Consider the following 26,786-nt stretch of genomic DNA (forward strand, 5'->3'; position numbering starts at 1 on the left):
TGGTTGGATTTTTTTCTCAGGTTTTTGCCTGCCATATGAGTTCTGTTATACTCACAGACATCATTCAAACAGTTTTTGAAACTTCAGAGTGTTTTCTATCCACATCTACTAATACTATGCATATATTAGCAACTGGTCCTGAGTAGCAGGCAGTTTACTCTGGGCACCTTATTCATCCAAGCTACTCAATACTGCCCCCAAGTCCCAAAGAAGTTAAGAGGATGTGAACGATTCTGAATAGGTGTAGACCAACGAGAGCTCTCCAGTAGTAGTACCAAAACATTCAAAGACCATTTTCTCAAAAGTGAGGTTACAAGTTTATCAACTTTCAAAGCAGAATTACTTTCCCAATTTTTCTCAACTGTAGTGTATGATAAACCATTTCGTAGCTCTGTGTCTCTACTTTTATCCAATGTAAAAAACACAATTTCAAATGTTGCTACATAAGACCGAATCAAGGCGGTCTGTGCACTCTGGATAAGAGAGTCTGCTAAAAAAAATAATGTTAAATATACTTTATACACAGTTATAGACCAGTGTGGAACTACTGACCCCTGCTGGAAAAAAGCAGGTACTAATATAAACTGCATACACTTCTTGTCTAGAACTGACAAAGGGCCTTGAAGCATGCATCTGTTCCAGGATACATAATAATAATAATAATAGTAATAATAATAATAAAGGGCCTTGTGATACAGTAATTCCATTAACAGGACTCTGACTGTCAACTGTAAAAAACTCCATGTCCAACAGCAGACCAGAAACCTCTGTCATACTGTACCCTAAAACCATAACAATAGTGACGAACTCTGTCCAACAGCAGACCAGAAACCTCTGTCATACTGTACCCTAAAACCATAACAATAGTGACGAACTCTGTCCAACAGCAGACCAGAAACCTCTGTCATACTGTACCCTAAAACCATAACAATAGTGACGAACTCTGTCCAACAGCAGACCAGAAACCTCTGTCATACTGTACCCCAAAACCATAACAATAGTGACGAACTCTGTCCAACAGCAGACCAGAAACCTCTGTCATACTGTACCCTAAAACCATAACAATAGTGACGAACTCTGTCCAACAGCAGACCAGAAACCTCTGTCATACTGTACCCTAAAACCATAACAATAAGTGACGAACTCTGTCCAACAGCAGACCAGAAACCTCTGTCATACTGTACCCTAAAACCATAACAATAAGTGACGAACTCTGTCCAACAGCAGACCAGAAACCTCTGTCATACTGTACCCTAAAACCATAACAATAGTGACGAACTCTGTCCAACAGCAGACCAGAAACCTCTGTCATACTGTACCCTAAAACCATAACAATAGTGACGAACTCTGTCCAACAACAGACCAGAAACCTCTGTCATACTGTACCCCAAAACCATAACAATAGTGACGAACTCTGTCCAACAGCAGACCAGAAACCTCTGTCATACTGTACCCTAAAACCATAACAATAGTGACGAACTCTGTCCAACAGCAGACCAGAAACCTCTGTCATACTGTACCCTAAAACCATAACAATAGTGACGAACTCTGTCCAACAGCAGACCAGAAACCTCTGTCACTGTACCCATGTCACTCTCCGTCACAGTAGAAAGTAAAGTAAACCCCCAGCTCCAGGCAGCCTACCCTTCAGGTCCAGGTTCTTGGCTCCCATTGTGGTCTGGGTGGTGATCTTGGTGTCGATCTTGACGGTGTGGAGGTTGTTAGTGTCTCGTGAGATCATGACGTTGTGCCAGTGGTTATCATTCAGAGGCTTGTTGGAGTTTCCCTTGATCAGGTGAGCTCCATTCCCCAGGTCTGATACGTAGTGCAGGTAGCTGGAAAAAGACAGGTAGTGACATGAATAATGATGCAGACACACATACACACCTCCCTTCAATATGAATTACTATCCTATAGTACAATTTGTCGTGACAAACCTACCCCTTGACCAGCTCGACCACAATGAAGTCGTTTCCATCCCCGCTGTTGAACAGTATGAGTCCATCTGATGAGGTGGTCTTGAACTGGAAGAACAGGTGCATAGAGTAGTAGGCCTGGAGAGTGGTCAGAGCAACGTAGCTCAACCGAGACTTGAACGTGACAGGGTCGGCAATGATGTTCTTGAAGCCAATCATGGCATTGAGCTCACAGTAGTCAATGTCACCATTCTTACACAGGTCTACAGAGAGAATAGAATAGATACTTTGTTGATATTTTTTTATACCAAGAACAGAAACACATTTTGAAGCACAATTCTGCAATGTACCTCCAGAGAGAAAGTACCATCTCTGCCTTGCTCAAGAGATCAATACTTATCCTTCTCCTGGCACAGGACTTGAACCAGCAACCTTCCAATTACCGACATGCCGCTCCAACCTACGGGCAACCTACCTATATAGGCCATGCCGTTGAAGGAGAGGCTCTGCAGGTGGCCTATGAAGTTAGAGGGCACCAGTGAAAGGAACCTCTTCTCCGTCACGATGCCCGTCTCAATGTTGTGGAACTCTAACTGGGTGTGGTCACCTGCCATTTGACCTATTGATTGACAGGAGTGAGTGTGAGAGGGGTGGTAGGGGGAGGTCATTCAAACAATGGCTTTATACACACAGGGCTGGCTTCTCAATACTGATTAAGATTAATCGTGGACTACCAAACTTGCTCAATGTTGAAATACTTTCTTGTCTATATATATGTTTATGGGTAAGCCCACCTCAGCCATTCCAGTGCCCTGCACATTGAGTATGACCTGTGTATACTGACTTGTAAATATTGACCTGTATATACTGACCTGTAAATATACTGACATTATATGCTGAACTGAAAAAAACTGACCTGTATATACTGATCTGGATAATGACCTGTGTATACTGACCTGTATATATTGTCCTGTCTATATTTACCTGTACATACTGACCTGTATGTATATACTGACCTGTATATACTGACCTGTATATACTGACCTGTAAATACTGACTTGTTTATACTGACCTGTATACTGACCTGTATAAACTGACCTGTATAAACTGACCTGTATATACTGACCTGTATAAACTGACCTGTATATACTGACCTGTATATACTGACCTGTATATACTGACCTGTATATACTGACCTGTATAAACTGACCTGTATATACTGACCTGTATAACCTGTACTGACCTGTATATACTGTATATACCTGTATATACTGACCTGTACTGACCTGTATATACTGACCTGTATATACTGACCTGTATATACTGACCTGTATATACTGACCTGTACTGTACATACCGACCTGTACATACCGACCTGTATATACCCTGACCTGTATAACCTGTACTACCGACCTGTATATAACCTGTACTACTGACCTGTATATGTATATACTGACCTGTATATACTGACCTGTATATACTGAATAAACTGACCTGTATAAACTGACCTGTATATACTGACCTGTATAAACTGACCTGTATATACTGACCTGTATATACTGACCTGTACATACTGACCTGTATATACTGACCTGTATATACTGACCTGTATATACTGACCTGTATAAACTGACCTGTATAAACTGACCTGTATATACTGACCTGTATATAACTGACCTGTATATACTGACCTGTATATACTGACCTGTATAAACTGACCTGTATATACTGACCTGTATAAACTGACCTGTATATACTGACCTGTATATACTGACCTGTACATACTGACCTGTATATACTGACCTGTATATACTGACCTGTATATACTGACCTGTATATACTGACCTGTATATACTGACCTGTATATACCGACCTGTACATACCGACCTGTACATACCGACCTGTACATACCGACCTGTATATACCGACCTGTATATACCGACCTGTATATACTGACCTGTATATACTGACCTGTATATACTGACCTGTACATACCGACCTGTATATACTGACCTGTAGATACTGACCTGACCTGTACATACCGACCTGTATATACTGACCTGTAGATACTGACCAGTATGCTCACCTGAATAAACTGACCTGTGTAAACTGACCTGTAAATACTGACCTGTACATACCGACCTGTATATACTGACCTGTACATACCGACCTGTATAAACTGACCTGTATAAACTGACCTGTATATACTGACCTGTATATACTGACCTGTATAAACTGACCTGTATATACTGACCTGTATAAACTGACCTGTATATACTGACCTGTATATACTGACCTGTACATACTGACCTGTATATACTGACCTGTATATACTGACCTGTATATACTGACCTGTATAAACTGACCTGTATATACTGACCTGTATAAACTGACCTGTATATACTGACCTGTATATACTGACCTGTATATACTGACCTGTATAAACTGACCTGTATATACCTGATATACTATAAACTGACCTGTATATACCGACCTGTACCTGTATACCGTACTACCGACCTGTACATACTGTACCTGTATATACCGACCTGTATATACCGACCTGTATATACTGACCTGTATATACTGACCTGTATACCGACCTGTATATACTGACCTGTAGATACTGACCTGTACATACCGACCTGTACTGACCTGTACATACCGACCTGTATATACCGACCTGTATATACCGACCTGTATATACCGACCTGTATATACTGACCTGTATATACTGACCTGTATATACTGACCTGTACATACCGACCTGTATATACTGACCTGTAGATACTGACCTGTACATACCGACCTGTATATACTGACCTGTAGATACTGACCAGTATGCTCACCTGAATAAACTGACCTGTGTAAACTGACCTGTAAATACTGACCTGTACATACCGACCTGTATATACTGACCTGTACATACCGACCTGTATATACTGACCTGTAGATACTGACCAGTATGCTCACCTGTATAAACTGACCTGTACATACCGACCTGTAAATACTGACCTGTATATACTGACCTGTAAATACTGACCTGTATATACTGACCTGTATATACTGACCTGTAAATACTGACCTGTGTATACTGACCTGTGTAAACTGACCCCGTAAATACTGACCTGTAAATACTGACCTGTATATACTGACCTGTATACTGACCTGTATATACTGACCTGTACATACTGACCTGTGTAAACTGACCCCGTAAATACTGACCTGTTATATACTGACCTGTATATACTGACCTGTACATACTGACCTGTGTAAACTGACCCCGTAAATACTGACCTGTTATAAACTGACCTGTATATACTGACCTGTACATACTGACCTGTGTAAACTGACCCCGTAAATACTGACCTGTTATATACTGACCTGTATATACTGACCTGTACATACTGACCTGTGTAAACTGACCCCGTAAATACTGACCTGTTATATACTGACCTGTATATACTGACCCGTATATACTGACCTGTATATACAGACCTGTACATACTGACCTGTGTAAACTGACCCCGTAAATACTGACCTGTTATATACTGACCTGTACATACTGACTTGTATATACTGACCTGTATATTTTGACCTGTAAATACTGACCTGAAAATGTTGATGTGTATACTGACCTGTATGTACTGACCTGTATACTGACCTGTATATACTGAACTGTATGTACTGACATGTATATACTGACCTGTGTATACTGACCTGTTTATACTGACCTGTATACTGACCTCTATATACCGACCTGTATACTGACCTGTAAATACTGATCTGTATACTGACCTGTAAATACTGACCTGTTTATACTGACCTGTATACTGACCTGTATATACTGACCTGTATATACTGACCTGTATACTGACCTGTTTATACTGACCTGTATACTGACCTGTATATACTGACCTGTTTATACTGACCTGTATATACTGACCTGTATACTGACCTGTAAATACTGACCTGTATACTGACCTGTAAATACTGACCTGTATACTGACCTGTTTATACTGACCTGTATACTGACCTGTATATACTGACCTATATACTGACCTGTTTATACTGACCTGTATACTGACCTGTATATACTGACCTGTTTATACTGACCTGTATATACTGACCTGTATACTGACCTGTAAATACTGACCTGTATACTGACCTGTATATACTGACCTGTATATACTGACCTGTATACTGACCTGTATACTGACCTGTATATACTGACCTGTATATACTGACCTGTATATACTGACCTGTATATACTGACCTGTATACTGACCTGTATATACTGACCTGTATACTGACCTGTATATACTGACCTGTATACTGACCTGTTTATACTGACCTGTATACTGACCTGTATATACTGACCTGTATACTGACCTGTATATACTGACCTGTATATACTGACCTGTATACTGACCTGTATATACTGACCTGTATACTGACCTGTATATATTGACCTGTATACTGACCTGTATATATTGACCTGTATACTGACCTGTTTATACTGACCTGTATACTGACCTGTATATACTGACCTGTATATACTGAACGGGATACTGACCTGTATATACTGACCTGTATATACTGAACGGGATACTGACCTGTTTATACTGACCTGTATATACTGACCTGTACATACTGACCTGTGTAAACTGATCCCGTAAATACTGACCTGTTATATACTGACCTGTAAATACTGACCTGTATATACTGACCTGTACATACTGACTTGTATATTTTGACCTGTATATACTGACCTGAAAATGTTGATGTGTATACTGACCTGTATGTACTGACCTGTATACTGACCTGTATATACTGAACTGTATGTACTGACATGTATATACTGACCTGTGTATACTGACCTGTTTATACTGACCTGTATACTGACCTCTATATACCGACCTGTATACTGACCTGTAAATACTGACCTGTATACTGACCTGTAAATACTGACCTGTATACTGACCTGTTTATACTGACCTGTATACTGACCTGTATATACTGACCTGTATACTGTATATACCCTGTATATACTGACCCTGTATACCTGATACTGACCTGTATATACTGACCTGTATACTGACCTGACCTGTATATACTGACCTGTATATACCTGATACTGACCTGTATATACTGACCTGTATACTGACCTGTAAATACTGACCTGTATACTGACCTGTATATACTGACCTGTATACTGACCTACTGACCTGTATACTGACCTGTACTGACCTGTATACTGACCTGTATATACTGACCTGTATACTGACCTACTGACCTGTATATACTGACCTGTATACTGACCTGTATATACTGACCTGTATACTGACCTGTATATACTGACCTGTATATACCTGTATATACTGACTGACCTGTATACTGACCTGTATATACTGACCTGTATACTGACCTGTATATACTGACCTGTATACTGACCTGTATATACTGACCTGTATACTGACCTGTATATACTGACCTGTATACTGACCTGTATATACTGACCTGTATACTGACCTGTATATACTGACCTGTACTGACCTGTATACTGACCTGTATATACTGACCTGTATACTGACCTGTATATACTGACCTGTGACCTGTATATACTGACCTGTATATACTGACCTGTATATACTGACCTGTATACTGACCTGTATATGTATATACTGACTGACCTGTATACTGACCTGTATACTACCTGACCTGTATACTGACCTGTATATACTGACCTGTATACTGACCTGTATATACTGACCTGTACCTGTATACTGACCTGTATACTGTATATACTGACCTGTATACTGACCTGTTTATACTGACCTGTATACTGACCTGTATATACTGACCTGTATATACCTGACCTGTATACTGACCTGTATATACTGACCTGTATACTGACCTGACCTGTATACTGACCTGTATATACTGACCTGTATACTGACCTGTATATACTGACCTGTATACTGACCTGTATATACTGGCCTGTATACCCTGTATATATACTGACCTGTATACCTGACCTGTATACTGACCTGTATATACTGACCTGTATACTGACCTGTATATACTGACCTGTATATACTGACCTGTATACTGACCTGTATATACTGACCTGTATATACTGACCTGTATACTGACCTGTATATACTGACCTGTATACTGACCTGACCTATATACTGACCTGTATATGACCTGACCTGTATACTGACCTGTATATACTGACCTGTATACTGACCTGTATATACTGACCTGTATACTGACCTGTATATACCTGTATATATTGACCTGAAAATGTTGACTGACTGACCTGTATATACTGACCTGTATATACTGACCTGTATACTGACCTGTATATACTGACCTGTATACTGACCTGTATATACTGACCTGACTGACCTGTATATACTGACCTGTATATACTGACCTGTATACTGACCTGTGTATATACTGACCTGTATATGTTGACCTGTATACTGACCTGTATATACTGACCTGTATACTGACCTGTATATATTGACCTGAAAATGTTGACCTGTATATACTGACCTGTATATACTGACCTGTATATACTGACCTGTATATACCTGTATATATTGACCTGTAAATACTGACCTGTATATGACCTGACCTGTATATACTGACCTGTATATACTGACCTGTATATATACTGACCTGTATACTGACCTGTATATATTGACCTGAAAATGTTGACCTGTATACCTGTATACTGACCTGTATATACTGACCTGTATACTATACTGACCTGTATACTGACCTGTATATACTGACCTGTATACTGACCTGTATATACTGACCTGTGACCTGTATACTGACCTGTATATGTACCTGACCTGTATATACTGACCTGTATACTGACCTGTTTATACTGACCTGTATACTGACCTGTATATACTGACCTTTATACTGACCTGTATATATTGACCTGAAAATGTTGACGTATACTGACCTGTATATACTGACCTGTATATACTGACCTGTATACTGACCTGTATATACTGACCTGTATACTGACCTGTATATACTGACCTGTATACTGACCTGTATATATTGACCTGAAAATGTTGACGTGTCTACTGACCTGTATACTGACCTGTTTATACTGACCTGTATACTGACCTGTATATACTGACCTGTATACTGACCTGTTTATACTGACCTGTATACTGACCTGTATACTGACCTGTATATATTGACCTGAAAATGTTGACGTGTCTACTGACCTGTATATACTGACCTGTATACTGACCTGTATATATTGACCTGAAAATGTTGACGTGTCTACTGACCTGTATATACTGACCTGTATACTGACCTGTATATACTGACCTGTATACTGACCTGTATATATTGACCTGAAAATGTTGACGTGTCTACTGACCTGTATATACTGACCTGTATACTGACCTGTATATATTGACCTGAAAATGTTGACGTGTCTACTGACCTGTATATACTGACCTGTATATACTGACCTGTATACTGACCTGTTTATACTGACCTGTATACTGACCTGTATACTGACCTGTATATACTGACCTGTATATACTGACCTGTATACTGACCTGTTTATACTGACCTGTATACTGACCTGTATACTGACCTGTATACTGACCTGTATATACTGACCTGTATACTGACCTGTTTATACTGACCTGTATACTGACCTGTATATACTGACCTTTATACTGACCTGTATATATTGACCTGAAAATGTTGACGTGTCTACTGACGTGTATATACTGACCTGTATATACTGACCTGTATACTGACCTGTATATACTGACCTGTATACTGACCTGTATATACTGACCTGTATACTGACCTGTATATATTGACCTGAAAATGTTGACGTGTCTACTGACCTGTATACTGACCTGTTTATACTGACCTGTATACTGACCTGTATATACTGACCTGTATACTGACCTGTTTATACTGACCTGTATACTGACCTGTATACTGACCTGTATATATTGACCTGAAAATGTTGACGTGTCTACTGACCTGTATATACTGACCTGTATACTGACCTGTATATATTGACCTGAAAATGTTGACGTGTCTACTGACCTGTATATACTGACCTGTATACTGACCTGTATATACTGACCTGTATACTGACCTGTATATATTGACCTGAAAATGTTGACGTGTCTACTGACCTGTATATACTGACCTGTATACTGACCTGTATATATTGACCTGAAAATGTTGACGTGTCTACTGACCTGTATATACTGACCTGTATATACTGACCTGTATACTGACCTGTATATATTGACCTGAAAATGTTGACGTGTCTACTGACCTGTATATACTGACCTGTATACTGACCTGTATATATTGACCTGAAAATGTTGACGTGTCTACTGACCTGTATATACTGACCTGTATATACTGACCTGTATACTGACCTGTTTATACTGACCTGTATACTGACCTGTATACTGACCTGTATATACTGACCTGTATATACTGACCTGTATACTGACCTGTTTATACTGACCTGTATACTGACCTGTATACTGACCTGTATACTGACCTGTATATACTGACCTGTATACTGACCTGTTTATACTGACCTGTATACTGACCTGTATATACTGACCTGTATACTGACCTGTATATATTGACCTGAAAATGTTGACGTGTCTACTGACGTGTATATACTGACCTGTATATACTGACCTGTATACTGACCTGTATATACTGACCTGTTTACTGACCTGTATATACTGACCTGTATACTGACCTGTATATATTGACCTGAAAATGTTGACGTGTCTACTGACCTGTATACTGACCTGTTTATACTGACCTGTATACTGACCTGTTTATACTGACCTGTATACTGACCTGTATACTGACCTGTATACTACCTGTGACCTGTATATATTGACCTGAAAATGTTGACGTGTCTACTGACCTGTATATACTGACCTGTATACTGACCTGTATATATTGACCTGAAAATGTTGACGTGTCTACTGACCTGTATATACTGACCTGTATACTGACCTGTATATACTGACCTGTATACTGACCTGTATATATTGACCTGAAAATGTTGACGTGTCTACTGACCTGTATATACTGACCTGTATACTGACCTGTATATATTGACCTGAAAATGTTGACGTGTCTACTGACCTGTATATACTGACCTGTATATACTGACCTGTATACTGACCTGTATATATTGACCTGAAAATGTTGACGTGTCTACTGACCTGTATATACTGACCTGTATATACTGACCTGTATACTGACCTGTCTATACTGACCTGTATACTGACCTGTATATACTGACCTGTATACTGACCTGTATATATTGACCTGAAAATGTTGACGTGTCTACTGACCTGTTTATACTGACCTGTATATACTGACCTGTATATACTGACCTGTATATACTGACCTGTATACTGACCTGTATATACTGACCTGTACACTGACCTGTACACTGACCTGTATACTGACCTGTATACTGACCTGTATATACTGACCTGTATATACTGACCAGTATACTGACCTGTATATACTGACCTGTATATACTGACCTGTATATACTGACCTGTATACTGACCTGTATATACTGACCTGTATATACTGACCTGTATATACTGACCTGTATACTGACCTGTATATACTGACCTGTATACTGACCTGTATATACTGACCTGTATACTGACCTGTATACTGACCTGTGTACTGACATGTATATACTGACGTGTCTACTGACCTGTATACTGACATGTATATACTGACCTGTATATACTGACGTGTCTACTGACCTGTATACTAACCTGTGTATACTGACCTGTATACTGACCTGTATATACTGACCTGTATACTGACGTGTATACTGACCTGTAAATACTGACATGTATACTGACCTTATTAAACTGACCTGTATATACTGACCTGTATATACTGACCTGTACATTACATTACTGACCTGTATACTGACCTGTACATTACATTACTGACCTGTATACTGACCTGTATATACTGACCTGTATACTGACCTGTATATACTGACCTGTATATACTGACCTGTATATACTGACCTGTATATACTGACCTGTATACTGACCTGTATACTGACCTGTTTATACTGACCTGTATACTGACGTGTATACTGATATGGATATACTGACATGTATATACTGACCTGTATACTGACGTGGTATACTGACATTGTTATACTGACATGTATAACCTGACCTGTAAATACTGACATGTACATTACATTACTGACCTGTATACTGACCTGTACATTACATTACTGACCTGTATACTGACCTGTATGTACTGACCTGTATGTACTGACTGATTTTATATCAGACATTATGGACTAGACCTGAATGATTTTCTGACCTAGTCCATAGTCAAACTGTGTCCTACATATAAAGGGTCAAAGGATCATCTTGAAAATTCTCACACATATAAAACATAGTCAGTTTGTTAGAGAGGGTGTGGTTGTACCTTCTACAGGTTGAAGATCATCTACGGTGAGTTTCAAACTCTTTCCCCTCCTGAACACACGCACCGTGTGCCACTCGTTATCGTTCAGGTTCTGACCAGCAAAAATGGTCTCCGGACCCTTGCCTGTAGGATAGCCCAAACAGTGGTTAAGACACACACACACACCTCACCCAGACAGTGGTTAACACACACACCTTGCCCAAACAGTGGTTTCACGCACACCTCGGGACAGGGAGAAAATAAACCTGAGTTAGTGCAGTGACAGGTTGTGTGTAGAAGGGTAGGGAGAGAGGGAGAGGGAGAGAGAAAATCCTGCTCTCGTATTTCTATGAGTGTTCTGTTAATAACGTCACTAGGTGGCAGTAACCCGCCACCACAGTGCTGGCCTAGCTTGGCGCTACAGAAGGGTAAGGTACTGAGAAACAAACTCCATCTTTTTTAGTTATTGTTATATGGAATTTCAAACCGTACTCTGTTGTCACCTCAATCAAATTAATTGTATATAATAATATTGGGGGTGAAAAAGTATGTTCATAACTTAAATAGTCTTAACTAAAACAACTCAATCAAATGAATTGTAAACAATTATGTTAAAGAAATACTTTGTGATTTTGGCAATGAGGTCCTTAATCTACTTCCCGAGTCAGATGAGCTCATGGATACCATTTTTATGTCTCTGTAGCTTGGTTACAATCAAATGTCGACAATAATTTTATAAAGTCTGCCATAAAACAATATGTGCATTTTCCCACCAGACATGTTTCCATTAAACTGACTTTTTTTGCGGATAAAAGGCTGGGAACACAATGCAAGTAGTCCGGGTAGCCATTTGATTACTTCATAGTGCCGCTTGCTTGGTGGTGCCCCCTTACTTAGTGGTGTTGCAGACTCTGGGGCCTTTCAGAACAGGTGTATATATACTGAGATCATGTGACAGATCATGTGACACTTAGATTGCACACAGGTGTACTTTGTTTAACTAATTATGTTACTTGTGAAGGTAATTGGTGGCACCAGATCTTACTTTGGGGGCTTCACAGCAAAGGGGGTGAAAACATATGCACACACCACTTTACATTTTGGGGTTTTGTTTTTTTGAAACAAGTAATTATTTTTCATTTCAATTCACCAATTTGGACAATTTTGTGTATGTCCATTTCATGAAATCAAAATCCATTTAAATGACAGGGTGTAATATAAAAAATAAAATAAAATACCAAGGGGGATGAATACTTTTGCAAAGCACTATATATGGAGATAGTTTAGTGCCAAACATAAGGGGTTAAATATATATATATAAAACATAAAAAATGGTTTCCTGATTTTGAAGTTAGTACTTCCTGTATTTCCATTTGTGAAACAATGCTAACTACTGTTAATGCAATGACTGGAAGTCTTTGGGGATCTACTAGCATGCTAGCAGATACTGTACTCATAGATTTCTAGTCATTGCATTACCGGTTGCTAGCATTGACTCACGAAACTACTTCTAACTTCCTTCATACTTGAAACAAACCAATATTTATATCCAACCATTTCATGTGGACGAATTACCTGACGTATGATAAAAGGATGAAATTCTGGTAATTCTGGTACAATTTTATAAATGACGGTAGTCCATCTTTTTGTTCGACATGGTGGGATATTTTTGTAAAATTAATTATGCGAGAAATGGTGGAAACGCCGGTGGAAACGCCTTAATGCACAAATATTGATATAATAACCATCATATCGAATGGTGAACTTGTGTTGTCCTGCCACTACAACTCAGGAAAGCATGCAGTTTATTAGGCTACAGATGAAATATGTTATGATGAACTTCACAGGGTGGTGAAAGTGCACGGTGATCTTGATGCTTCTTTCCAATAAATATTGAGGGTATTATTGTGCTCCGGCACATTGGCTAACCTGCCACCTGCCATCTGCATTGTGTCCTGCCACCCACCACCCACCAACCCCTCTTTTACGCTACTTCTACTCTCTGTTCATCATCTATGCATAGTCACTTTTTCTACATGTTCATACTACCTCAATCAGCCTGACTAACCGGTGTCTGTATGTAGCCTCGGCTGTCTTTTTACTGTTGTTTTATTTCTTTACTTACCTACTGTTCAACTAACACCTTTTTTGCACTATTGGTTATAGCCTGTAAGCAAGCATTTCACTGTAAGGTTGTATTAGGCGGAAGTGACAAATAAACTTAGATTTTTGACTTGATGTAGACCAAGGAGCTCTCCAAACAGGTCAGGGACAACGTTGTGGAGAAGTACAGCTCAGGGTTGGGTAAAAAAAAATCAAACTTTGAACATCACACGGAGCACCATTAAATCCATTATTAAAAAATGGAAAGAATATGGAACCACAACAAACCTGCCAAGAGAGGGCCGCCCACCAAAACGGACCAGGCAAGGAGGCTATTAATCAGAGAGGCAACAAAGAGACCAAAGATAACCCTGAAGGAGATGCAAAGCTCCACATTGGAGATTGGAGTATCTGTCCATAGAAACACTTTAAGCAGTACACTCCACAGAGCTGGGCTTTACAGAAGAGTGGCCAGAAAAAAGCAATTGCTTAAAGAAAAAAATAAGCAAATACATTTGGTGTTCGCCAAAAGGCATGTGGGAGACGCTCCAAACATATGGAAGAAGGAACTCTGGTCAGATGAGACTACAATGTAGCTTTTTGGCCATCAAGGAAAATGCTATGTCTCGCGCAAACTCAACACCTCTCATCAACTTGAGAACACCATCCCCACAGTGAAGCATGGTGGTGGCAGCATCTTGCTGTGGGGATGTTTTTCATTGGCAGGGACTGGGAAACTGGTCAGAATTGAAGGAATGATGGATGGCGCTAAATATAGGGAAATTCTTGAGGGAAATTGGTTAAAGTCTTCCAGAGATTTGAGACTGGGACGGAGGTTCACCTTCCAGCCGGACAATGACCCTAATCATACTGCTAAAGCAACACTTGAGTGGTTTAAGGGGAAACATTTAAATATCTTGGAATGGCATAGTCAAAGCCCAGACCTCAATCCAAATGAGAATCTGTGGAATGACTTAAAGATTGCCGTTCACCAGCGGAACCCATCCAACTTGAAGGAGCTGGAGCAGTTTGACTTGAGGAATGGGCAAAAATCCCAGTGGCTAGATTTTCCAAGATTATAGAGACGTACCCCAAGAGACTTGCAGCTGTAATTGCCGCAAAAGGTGGCTCTACAAAGTATTGACTTTGAATAGTATTTTTGGTCTTATTTCTTGTTGGTCTGACAAACACCGCTCTGGCTCTGCGACCTTTCACCCCAGATATCTCATGGTCTGACAAACACCGCTCTGGCTCTGCCACCTTTCACCCCAGATATCTCATGGTCTTTCAAACACCGCTCTGGCTCTGCGACCTTTCACCGCAGATATCTCATGGTTTGACAAACACCGCTCTGGCTCTGCGACCTTTCACCGCAGATATCTCATGGTCTGACAAACACCGCTCTGGCACCTTTCAATGCAGATATCTCATGGTCTGACAAACACCGCTCTGCGACCTTTCACCGCAGATATCTCATGGTCTGACAAACACCGCTCTGGCTCTGCCACCTTTCACCCCAGATATCTCATGGTTTGACAAACACCGCTCTGGCTCTGCGACCTTTCACCGCAGATGTCTCATGGTCTGACAAACACCGCTCTGGCACCTTTCACCGCAGATGCGGAAGTGTGACATCGGCAGATGTGTTGGACTAAGACTCATCCAATGCAAAAAAACAGATATCTCTAGTTTAAACTGACAGATTTTGATGGGGATTAATTTAATATGCTAATGTGATTTCTGTGGGCCACGGAACCCAACTCTAGGGGGTTTTAAGAGAAAAAAAATGATAAAAATGTAGGCAAACATTTAACATTATTCAAGGTACTAGTTTGAGCTGTCTAACTGTGACTGAGGCAGAGAGGGACGTGTCTTGCCAAAGTTGAGAACAGAAGCTGGCAGAATGAGAAAATAAGGACTGTGATTTTATAAAGAGGGGCATCCCAGGGATTTTCTAAAGTCATAACTGCCTAATGGCTAACTGTGAGAAAAATTACTGATGGTGTTGAAGTTGTATATTTAAATATGCAATTTGTACCAAACGAGTACACTCGAGACAGTTCTGCATTGCATTCACACTTTCACACTTTATGAATTAAAAACCATTAAGGAGGAGAGACATCCCCATAGTAACTTAGAACATGAGGACAGTGGAGAACTACACCTCCTCTCCTCTGACACAGCATCAGGACATGACACTGGAGGTAAGGCAGGACATGAAGCTGTTGTGAATGTGGCTCATTTACTTAATGTGAGAGTTTGAAAGTATATACACTATATATTTTTTAGATTATATACACATACACACACATATACACACACACTCAACATGTTCATAGTCAGTGCAGGAGCCACAGTCAGTGTATATCAAATGATGTCCTGCCATCTGGCACAATATGAATCTCCCCTCTCCAGCAGAAGATATGACTGCATACATTCAGAATCAGAGCCTGAATTTGACCCAATTGGAACACTGATCATTTGGTTTTCTCTTAAAGCCATACTGTCTCCAGATTCAGAGAACAGTTAGGGTCCCAACATTGGGAAATGTGATTGTATTGTCCTGGACCAAAGACTTGAGCGATTCCAACTCATACCGTGTGTCACTCACACAAGGAACATATATCCTGCTGAACCCTCCCCTGCTCTCTTTTTTCTTTATTTCTCCTCCTCCTCTTCCACCTCCTGCTCCTCTCTCTGCCACAAGGACAGAGGGATGAAAGGTAAAGATCAAGCCATCCTTTCAAGTGCTCCAAATCCCTCCATCCCATTATTTCATATTTTGCTCTCTCACCCTATCCCCATTCTCCAGGAGCCTGGTTTCTATCCTGCCCTGGCCTTGGTATGTTGTTTAGTGCTTACAAAGCAAAATGGATCTTCTGAGGTGGAGTATAGTAGCCCAGTGCTCCAGCTGCCTGTGATTTGCATACACATTACATTGAGGCTTTGAAGATTTCAGAGAAAGAGGAAAGGAAGTAAATAGCTGTAAGTTGGTTGAGTGGAATGAACCTGCTCTCCAAATGCATCCAGGGGGGAGTGAAGACAGTGGAACCAAGCCATCTGCAGCTTCTAAGATACATACTTTCAGTTGTTCTGAACTCACTTCACTCTCGATAAAGAGGGGGGCTCTTGGCTGATGCTGGCACATGCACAGGTAACATACACTGCTGGAACCCAGATTAAGGTGTTGCCATGATCAAATCATTTGTATAGAGAGGAGGGATGAAGAAACCAGGTATAGAGAGGAGGGATGAAGAAACCAGATATAGAGAGGAGGGATGAAGAAACCAGGAATAGAGAGGAGGGATGAAGAAACCAGGTATAGAGAGGAGGGATGAAGGAAACAGGAATAGAGAGGAGGGATGAAGAAACCAGGTATAGAGAGGAGGGATGAAGAAACCAGGTATAGAGAGGAGGGATGAAGAAACCAGGTATAGAGAGGAGGGATGAAGAAACCAGGTATAGAGAGGAGGGATGAAGAAACCAGGTATAGAGAGGAGGGATGAAGAAACCAGGTATAGAGAGGAGGGATGAAGAAACCAGGAATGAAGAAAGGAAAAGAAACAGGTATAGAGAGGAGGGATGAAGAAACCAGGTATAGAGAGGAGGGATGAAGAAACCAGGTATAGAGAGGAGGGATGAAGAAACCAGGATAGAAACCAGGTAGGAGGAGGGATGAAGAAACCAGGTATAGAGAGGAGGGATGAAGAAACCAGGTATAGAGAGGAGGGATGAAGAAACCAGGTATAGAGAGGAGGGATGAAGAAACCAGGTATAGAGAGGAGGGATGAAGAAACCAGGTATAGAGAGGAGGGATGAAGAAACCAGGTATAGAGAGGAGGGATGAAGAAACCAGGTATAGAGAGGAGGGATGAAGAAACCAGGTATAGAGAGGAGGGATGAAGAAACCAGGTATAGAGAGGAGGGATGAAGAAACCAGGTATAGAGAGGAGGGATGAAGAAACCAGGTATAGAGAGGAGGGATGAAGAAACCAGGTATAGAGAGGAGGGATGAAGAAACCAGGTATAGAGGGAGGGATGAAGAAACCAGGTATGAGGGATGAAGAAACCAGGAGGGATGAAGAAACCAGGTATAGAGAGGAGGGATGAAGAAACCAGGTATAGAGAGGAGGGATGAAGAAACCAGGTATAGAAACCAGGTAGAGAGGAGGGATGAAGAAACCAGGTATAGAGAGGAGGGATGAAGAAACCAGGAGGGATAAGAAACCAGGAGGGATGAAGAAACCAGGTATAGAGAGGAGGGATGAAGAAACCAGGTATAGAGAGGAGGGATGAAGAAACCAGGTATAGAGAGGAGGGATGAAGAAACCAGGTATAGAGAGGAGGGATGAAGAAACCAGGTATAGAGAGGGGATGGGATGAAGAAACCAGGTATAGAGAGGAGGGATGAAGAAACCAGGTATAGAGAGGAGGGATGAAGAAACCAGGTATAGAGAGGAGGGATGAAGGAAACAGGAATAGAGAGGAGGGATGAAGAAACCAGGTATAGAGAGGAGGGATGAAGAAACCAGGTATAGAGAGGAGGGATGAAGAAACCAGGTATAGAGAGGAGGGATGAAGAAACAGGAATAGAGAGGAGGGATGAAGAAACCAGGTATAGAGAGGAGGGATGAAGAAACCAGGTATAGAGAGGAGGGATGAAGAAACCAGGTATAGAGAGGAGGGATGAAGGGATGAAGAAACAGGAATAGAGAGGAGGGATGAAGAAACCAGGTATAGAGAGGAGGGATGAAGAAACCAGGTATAGAGAGGAGGGATGAAGAAACAGGATATAGAGGTAGAGAGGGGGATGAAGAAACCAGGAATAGAGAGGAGGGATGAAGAAACCAGGTATAGAGAGGAGGGATGAAGAAACCAGGTATAGAGGAGGGATGGGATGAAGGAAACCAGGTATAGAGAGGAGGGATAGAGGAGGGATGAAGAAACCAGGTATAGAGAGGAGGGATGAAGAAACCAGGTATAGAGAGGAGGGATGAAGAAACCAGGTATAGAGAGGAGGGATGAAGAAACCAGGTATAGAGAGGAGGGATGAAGAAACCAGGTATAGAGAGGAGGGATGAAGAAACCAGGTATAGAGAGGAGGGATGAAGAAACCAGGCATAGAGAGGAGGGATGAAGAAACCAGGTATAGAGAGGAGGGATGAAGAAACCAGGTATAGAGAGGAGGGATGAAGGAAACAGGAATAGAGAGGAGGGATGAAGAAACCAGGTATAGAGAGGAGGGATGAAGGAAACAGGAATAGAGAGGAGGGATGAAGAAACAGGAATAGAGAGGAGGGATGAAGAAACCAGGTATAGAGAGGAGGGATGAAGGAAACAGGAATAGAGAGGAGGGATGAAGGAAACAGGAATAGAGAGGAGGGATGAAGAAATCAGGAATAGAGAGGAGGGATGAAGAAACTAGGAATAGAGAGGAGGGATGAAGAAACCAGGCATAGAGAGGAGGGATGAAGGAAAGAGGAATAGAGAGGAGGGATGAAGAAACCAGGTATAGAGAGGAGGGATGAAGGAAACAGGAATAGAGAGGAGGGATGAAGAAACCAGGAATAGAGAGGAGGGATGAAGAAACTAGGAATAGAGAGGAGGGATGAAGAAACCAGGCATAGAGAGGAGGGATGAAGAAACCAGGTATAGAGAGGAGGGATGAAGAAACTAGGAATAGAGAGGAGGGATGAAGGAACATAGGAATAGGAACCAGGAATAGAGAGCAGGGATGAAGGAACTAGATGAAGAAACCAGGAATAGAGAGGAGGGATGAAGGAACTAGGCATAGGGAGGAGGGATAAAGGAACCAGGAATAGAGAGGAGGGGTGAAGGAACTAGGCATAGAGAGGAGGGATGAAGAAACCAGGAATAGAGAGGAGGGATGAAGGAACCAGGAATAGAGAGGAGGGATGAAGGAACTAGGAATATGGAGGAGGGATGAAGGAACTAGGAATAGGGAGGAGGGATGAAGAAACCAGGAATAGAGAGGAGGGATGAAGGAACTAGGCATAGGGAGGAGGGATAAAGGAACCAGGAATAGAGAGGAGGGGTGAAGGAACTAGGAATAGGGAGGAGGGATGAAGAAACCAGGAATAGAGAGGAGGGATGAAGGAACTAGGCATAGGGAGGAGGGATAAAGGAACCAGGAATAGAGAGGAGGGATGAAGAAACCAGGCATAGAGAGGAGGGATGAAGAAACCAGGAATAGAGAGGAGGGATGAAGGAACCAGGAATAGAGAGGAGGGATGAAGGAACTAGGAATATGGAGGAGGGATGAAGGAACTAGGAATAGGGAGGAGGGATGAAGAAACCAGGAATAGAGAGGAGGGATGAAGGAACTAGGCATAGGGAGGAGGGATAAAGGAACCAGGAATAGAGAGGAGGGGTGAAGGAACTAGGAATAGAGAGGAGGGATGAAGGAACTAGGAATAGGGAGGAGGGATGAAGGAATTAGGGTATTGGCTCCAGGTATATAATGGCTGGATGGGTAACAGGACAGCCAGAGCTTACTACTGTATCCCACCAGCACAATGTCATTTGGAGAGACAGAGAGAGAGGAACAGGTCACTACACTACAGCAGGATTAGACCCAAGCAGGCCATTCTAAAAGTGGTTTATTGTCACTGAAGACCATGTGCAGCAAAAAGGGTATGTGGTTGAATGTTGTCAAGAGAACTTTAGAAGCTGTGACATTTACATCCAATGTCAGGCATCTGTGTTGTTTGTTTGTATGCAAATGTTCTTGGCTATACAGCACATGCCAATCCAATATCACCCCAGTTCACAGACTACATTCATACTCTGCAATCCTGTCAAATACATTTGCATAATCTGGGGTCTTTCTGTAATTGCTTTGTACAATAATTGTGTGGGGCTGTGTGTGTGTGCGTGCTCATGTGTGTGTGTGAGATAGAAGGACAGACAGTGTGTGAGAGTGAGAAAGACAGAGAGAGAGAGGAAGAGAGAGAGGGAGAGAGGGACTGAGAGAGAGGGACAGACAGTGTGTCTGTGTGTGTGTGTGTGTGTGAGAGAGAGAGAGAGAAACAGACAGACAGACAGACAGACAGACAGACAGACAGACAGACAGACAGACAGACAGACAGACAGACAGACAGACAGACAGACAGACAGACAGACAGACAGACAGACAGACAGACAGACAGACAGACAGACAAAAAACAACAATCCACCTGACAGCGTGTGTGTGTGTGTGTGTGTGTGTGTGTGTGTGTGTGTGTGTGTGTGTGTGTGTGTGTGTGTGTGTGTGTGTGTGTGTGTGTGTGTGTGTGTGTGTGTGTGTGTGTGTGTGTGTGCGTGCGTGCGTGCGTGCGTGCGTGCGTGTATTTTTAGCTTGTCTTCTGTCAGTGCCTGTTCAGTGTTAAATTTGAAGTGGCAGCAATTTCTTAAGGCGGAGCTGAGGCCGCCCACGGGAAGGGAGCCTAGGACCCCTCATTGACAGTGATGTGTTCTTTGAGTCCATTCTGAACATGATTTTCCTCCATAAAGCTGTCCAGAGATGCCGCCAACTGACAACCCTGAATAACGCAATACCATATTAAGTGGTTTAAACAAATAATTAGCCTAGAAAATGAAGAAAAAATATACATATTGTCAACTTCGTCAACAACAAAGAAATTCTAATGTCAACCTTGTCAGAGTGCTAAAAATCTGATAGAATGGTTATGCTTTTATTGGGGACTTTCAAATGAATAACTGTCCATATTTACAAATGTTTGTATTGAAGTTTATTTTTAGAGGCAAAACATATGTCTGTTTTGAGAATCTGTTGTCAACTCTGTCAGCGGCTTGTCAACCTTAAGATCGATTTTCTTTGTCAATACTCTGAAAAAATACTGTAATCACTGTTCTGCGATATATGCTTAAACAATTGAAGCATTTACTGTGCTAGACCTAAGGGATAACGCTTGTGTCACACCCTGACCTTAGTATTCTTTGTTTTCGGTCAGGGTGTGACATGGGTGATGCATGTGTTTTTTGTCTTGTCTCTGAGTTGTGTATGTTTATGGGGAGGTTTCTAGGCTTTCTAGGTATATTGTATGTCTATGGTTGCCTAGATTGGTTCTCAATTAGAGGCAGCTGTCTATCGTTGTCTCTGATTGGGAACCATATTTAGGCAGCCATATTCTGTGTGTACTTTGTGGGTGATTGTTTCCGTGTCTGTTTTTCACCACACGGTACTGTTTCAGTTTTCTCATTTCACGTATTCGTTTATTATTTTTGTATTTCATAGTGTTCAGTGTTTTTGTTATTAAAAACGATATGGACACTTACCACGCTGCGTTTTGGTCCGATCCCTGCTACACCTCCTCTTCAGACAATGAGGAGGAAAACCCTTACAGTTTGTCTTATCAATGCAGTTTCATGTTGTAAATCTAGAAAAACATGCCAAAATGCTAACATAATTAACCCTGGAATATATAATAGGGCTATAAAACAAAACAAAAATACATTTGGAGATTTGTATTACATATTTGCATAATCTAATGTTAGAATTAAACAATCAAGACCTTAAAACACTTGCTGGACAATAATTGTAAAATGAAATGGCTTTCATGGTGTCTGACAGAGTTAACATAAATCCAGTAAGTTGCATTTTATGAGAGAAAATAAATAAGTTGTTATTTCACATGGTATGATAGCTAATATTTAGGATTATCAAAATAAGATTGTACCAACTTTCAAGAATCCGTGAGCACTAAAACAGCAACATTTTCTCTCAGCCTCGTGGCAAAATTTGTAAAATAGCATGACATTAGTTGTAAAACTGCAAAGTAAGATATAGGGGGGGGGGAATTGTACTATGCCACTATTTCTAAATTTATCTAGATAGAGGATAGAAACTGTAAGATTAATAGAGGATGGTAACCATAACTAATAGAGGATGGTAACCATAACTAATAGAGGATGGTAACCATAACTAATAGAGGATGGTAACTGTAACTAATAGAGGATGGTAACCATAACTAATAGAGGATGGTAACCATAACTAATAGAGGATGGTAACTGTAACTAATAGAGGATGGTAACCATAACTAATAGAGGATGGTAACCATAACTAATAGAGGATGGTAACTGTAACTAATAGAGGATGGTAACCATAACTAATAGAGGATAGAAACTGTAAGATTAATAGAGGATGGTAACCATAACTAATAGAGGATAGAAACTGTAAGATTAATAGAGGATGGTAACCATAACTAATAGAGGATAGAAACTGTAAGATTAATAGAGGATGGTAACCATAACTAATAGAGGATGGTAACCATAACTAATAGAGGAAACTGGATTAATAGAGGATGGTAACCATAACTAATAGAGGATAGAAACTGTAAGATTAATAGAGGATGGTAACCATAACTAATAGAGGATGGTAACCATAACTAATAGAGGATGGTAACCATAACTAATAGAGGATGGTAACCATAACTAATAGAGGATGGTAACCATAAATAATAGAGGATGGTAACCATAACTAATAGAGGATAGAAACTGTAAGATTAATAGAGGATGGTAACCATAACTAATAGAGGATAGAAACTGTAAGATGAATAGAGGATGGTAACCATAACTAATAGAGGATAGAAACTAATAAGATTAACTAACTAATAGAGGATGGTAACCATAACTAATAGAGGATAGAAACTGTAAGATTAATGTAGAGGATGGTAACCATAACTAATAGAGGATAGAAACTGTAAGATTAATAGAGGATGGTAACCATAACTAATAGAAACTGGATTAATAGGTAACCATAACTAATAGAGGATAGAAACTGTAAGATTAATAGAGGATGGTAACCATAACTAATAGAGGATAGAAACTGTAAGATTAATAGAGGATGGTAACCATAACTAATAGAGGATGGTAACCATAACTAATAGAGGATGGTAACCATAACTAATAGAGGATATAAACTGTAAGATTAATAGAGGATGGTAACCATAACTAATAGAGGATGGTAACCATAACTAATAGAGGATAGAAACTGTAAGATTAATAGAGGATGGTAACCATAACTAATAGAGGATGGTAACCATAACTAATAGAGGATGGTAACTGTAACTAATAGAGGATGGTAACCATAACTAATAGAGGATAGAAACTGTAAGATTAATAGAGGATGGTAACCATAACTAATAGAGGATAGAAACTGTAAGATTAATAGAGGATGGTAACCATAACTAATAGAGGATAGAAACTGTAAGATTAATAGAGGATGGTAACCATAACTAATAGAGGATAGAAACTGTAAGATTAATAGAGGATGGTAACCATAACTAATAGGGATAACCATAACTAATAGAGGATAGAAACTGTAAGATTAATAGAGGATGGTAACCATAACTAATAGAGGATAGAAACTGTAAGATTAATAGAGGATGGTAACCATAACTAATAGAGGATGGTAACCATAACTAATAGAGGATAGAAACTGTAAGATTAATAGAGGATGGTAACCATAACTAATAGAGGATAGAAAACTGTAAGATTAATAGAGGATGGTAACCATAACTAATAGAGGATGGTAACCATAACTAATAGAGGATAGAAACTGTAAGATTAATAATAGAGGATGGTAACCATAACTAATAGAGGATAGAAACTGTAAGATTAATAACTAATAGAGGATGGTAACCATAACTAATAGAGGATAGAAACTGTAAGATTAATAGAGGATGGTAACCATAACTAATAGAGGATGGTAACCATAACTAATAGAGGATAGAAACTGTAAGATTAATAGAGGATGGTAACCATAACTAATAGAGGATAGAAACTGTAAGATTAATAGAGGATGGTAACCATAACTAATAGAGGATAGAAACTGTAAGATTAATAGAGGATGGTAACCATAACTAATAGAGGATGGTAACCATAACTAATAGAGGATAGAAACTGTAAGATTAATAGAGGATGGTAACCATAACTAATAGAGGATGGTAACCATAACTAATAGAGGATGGTAACTGTAACTAATAGAGGATGGTAACCATAACTAATAGAGGATGGTAACCATAACTAATAGAGGATGGTAACTGTAACTAATAGAGGATGGTAACCATAACTAATAGAGGATGGTAACTGTAACTAATAGAGGATGGTAACCATAACTAATAGAGGATGGTAACTGTAACTAATATAGGATGGTAACCATAACTAATAGAGGATGGTAACCGTAACTAATAGAGGATGGTAACCATAACTAATAGAGGATGGTAACCATAACTAATAGAGTATGGTAACCATAACTAATAGAGGAAGGTAACCATAACTAATAGAGGATGGTAACTGTAACTAATAGAGGATGGTAACCATAACTAATAGAGGATGGTAACTGTAACTAATATAGGATGGTAACTGTAACTAATAGAGGATGGTAACTGTAACTAATAGAGGATGGTAACTGTAACTAATAGAGGATGGTAACCAGGATGGTAACTGTAACTAATAGAGGATGGTAACCGTAACTAATAGAGGTTGGTAACTGTAACTAATAGAGGATGGTAACCATAACTAATAGAGGATTGTAACTCTAACTAATAGTGGATTGTAAATGGAATTAAATTGAGGATAGTAACTGTACTTAAATAGAGGATGATAACTGTAACTTCAAAAAATAAAAAATAAATGGAAATGGAAAAGTGGTGCGTGCATATGTATTCATCCACTTTGCAATGAAACCACTAAATATGCAACCAATTACCTTCGGAAGTCACATAATATGTTAAACAAAGTCAACCTGTGTGCGATCTAAGGGTCACATGATCTGTCACATGATCTCAGTAGATAATGTTCTGAAAGGCTACAGAAACTGCAATACCACTAAGCAAGTGGCACCACCAAGCCAACGGCACTATGAAGACCAAGGTCCAAACAGGTCAGGGACAAAGTTGTGTGGAAGTACAGCTCAGAGTTGGGTTACATTAAAATATCTGAAACTTTGAACATCCCACAGAGCGCTATTAAATTGATTATTAAAAAATGGAAAGAATATGGAACCACAACAAACCTGCCAAGAGAGGGCTGCCCACCAAATCTCACAGACCAGACAAGGAGGCTATTAATCAGAGAGGCAACAAAGAGACCACAGATAACCCTGAAGGAGCTGCAAAGCTCCACAGCAGTGTTTGGAGAATCTGTTCAATGGACCATTTAAAACTGTACATTCCACAGAGTTGGGCTTTACGGAAGAGTGGCCAGAATAAAGCCATTGCGTAAGAAAAAAAAGGCAAA

General features: G+C 40.2%; 1 protein-coding gene across 9 annotated transcripts in view; it reads right to left on the reverse strand.

Annotated features, from left to right (window-relative positions):
• Positions 1-26,786, reverse strand: part of LOC124038645 (neurexin-1a-like) — an 819,670-nt gene that overhangs the window by 477,712 nt on the left and 315,172 nt on the right. For all 9 annotated transcript variants that reach the window (XM_046354744.1, XM_046354740.1, XM_046354738.1 and 6 more), the window contains 4 exons: positions 12,444-12,566; positions 2,392-2,535; positions 1,942-2,179; positions 1,645-1,835 (listed from right to left, as the gene is read on the reverse strand). In XM_046354744.1, the coding sequence (XP_046210700.1) occupies positions 1,645-1,835; positions 1,942-2,179; positions 2,392-2,535; positions 12,444-12,566 (696 nt within the window). The remainder of the gene's footprint in view (positions 1-1,644; positions 1,836-1,941; positions 2,180-2,391; positions 2,536-12,443; positions 12,567-26,786) is intronic.

The sequence above is a fragment of the Oncorhynchus gorbuscha genome, linkage group LG06, assembly GCF_021184085.1.
Source record: "Oncorhynchus gorbuscha isolate QuinsamMale2020 ecotype Even-year linkage group LG06, OgorEven_v1.0, whole genome shotgun sequence".
NCBI lineage: Eukaryota > Metazoa > Chordata > Actinopteri > Salmoniformes > Salmonidae > Oncorhynchus > Oncorhynchus gorbuscha.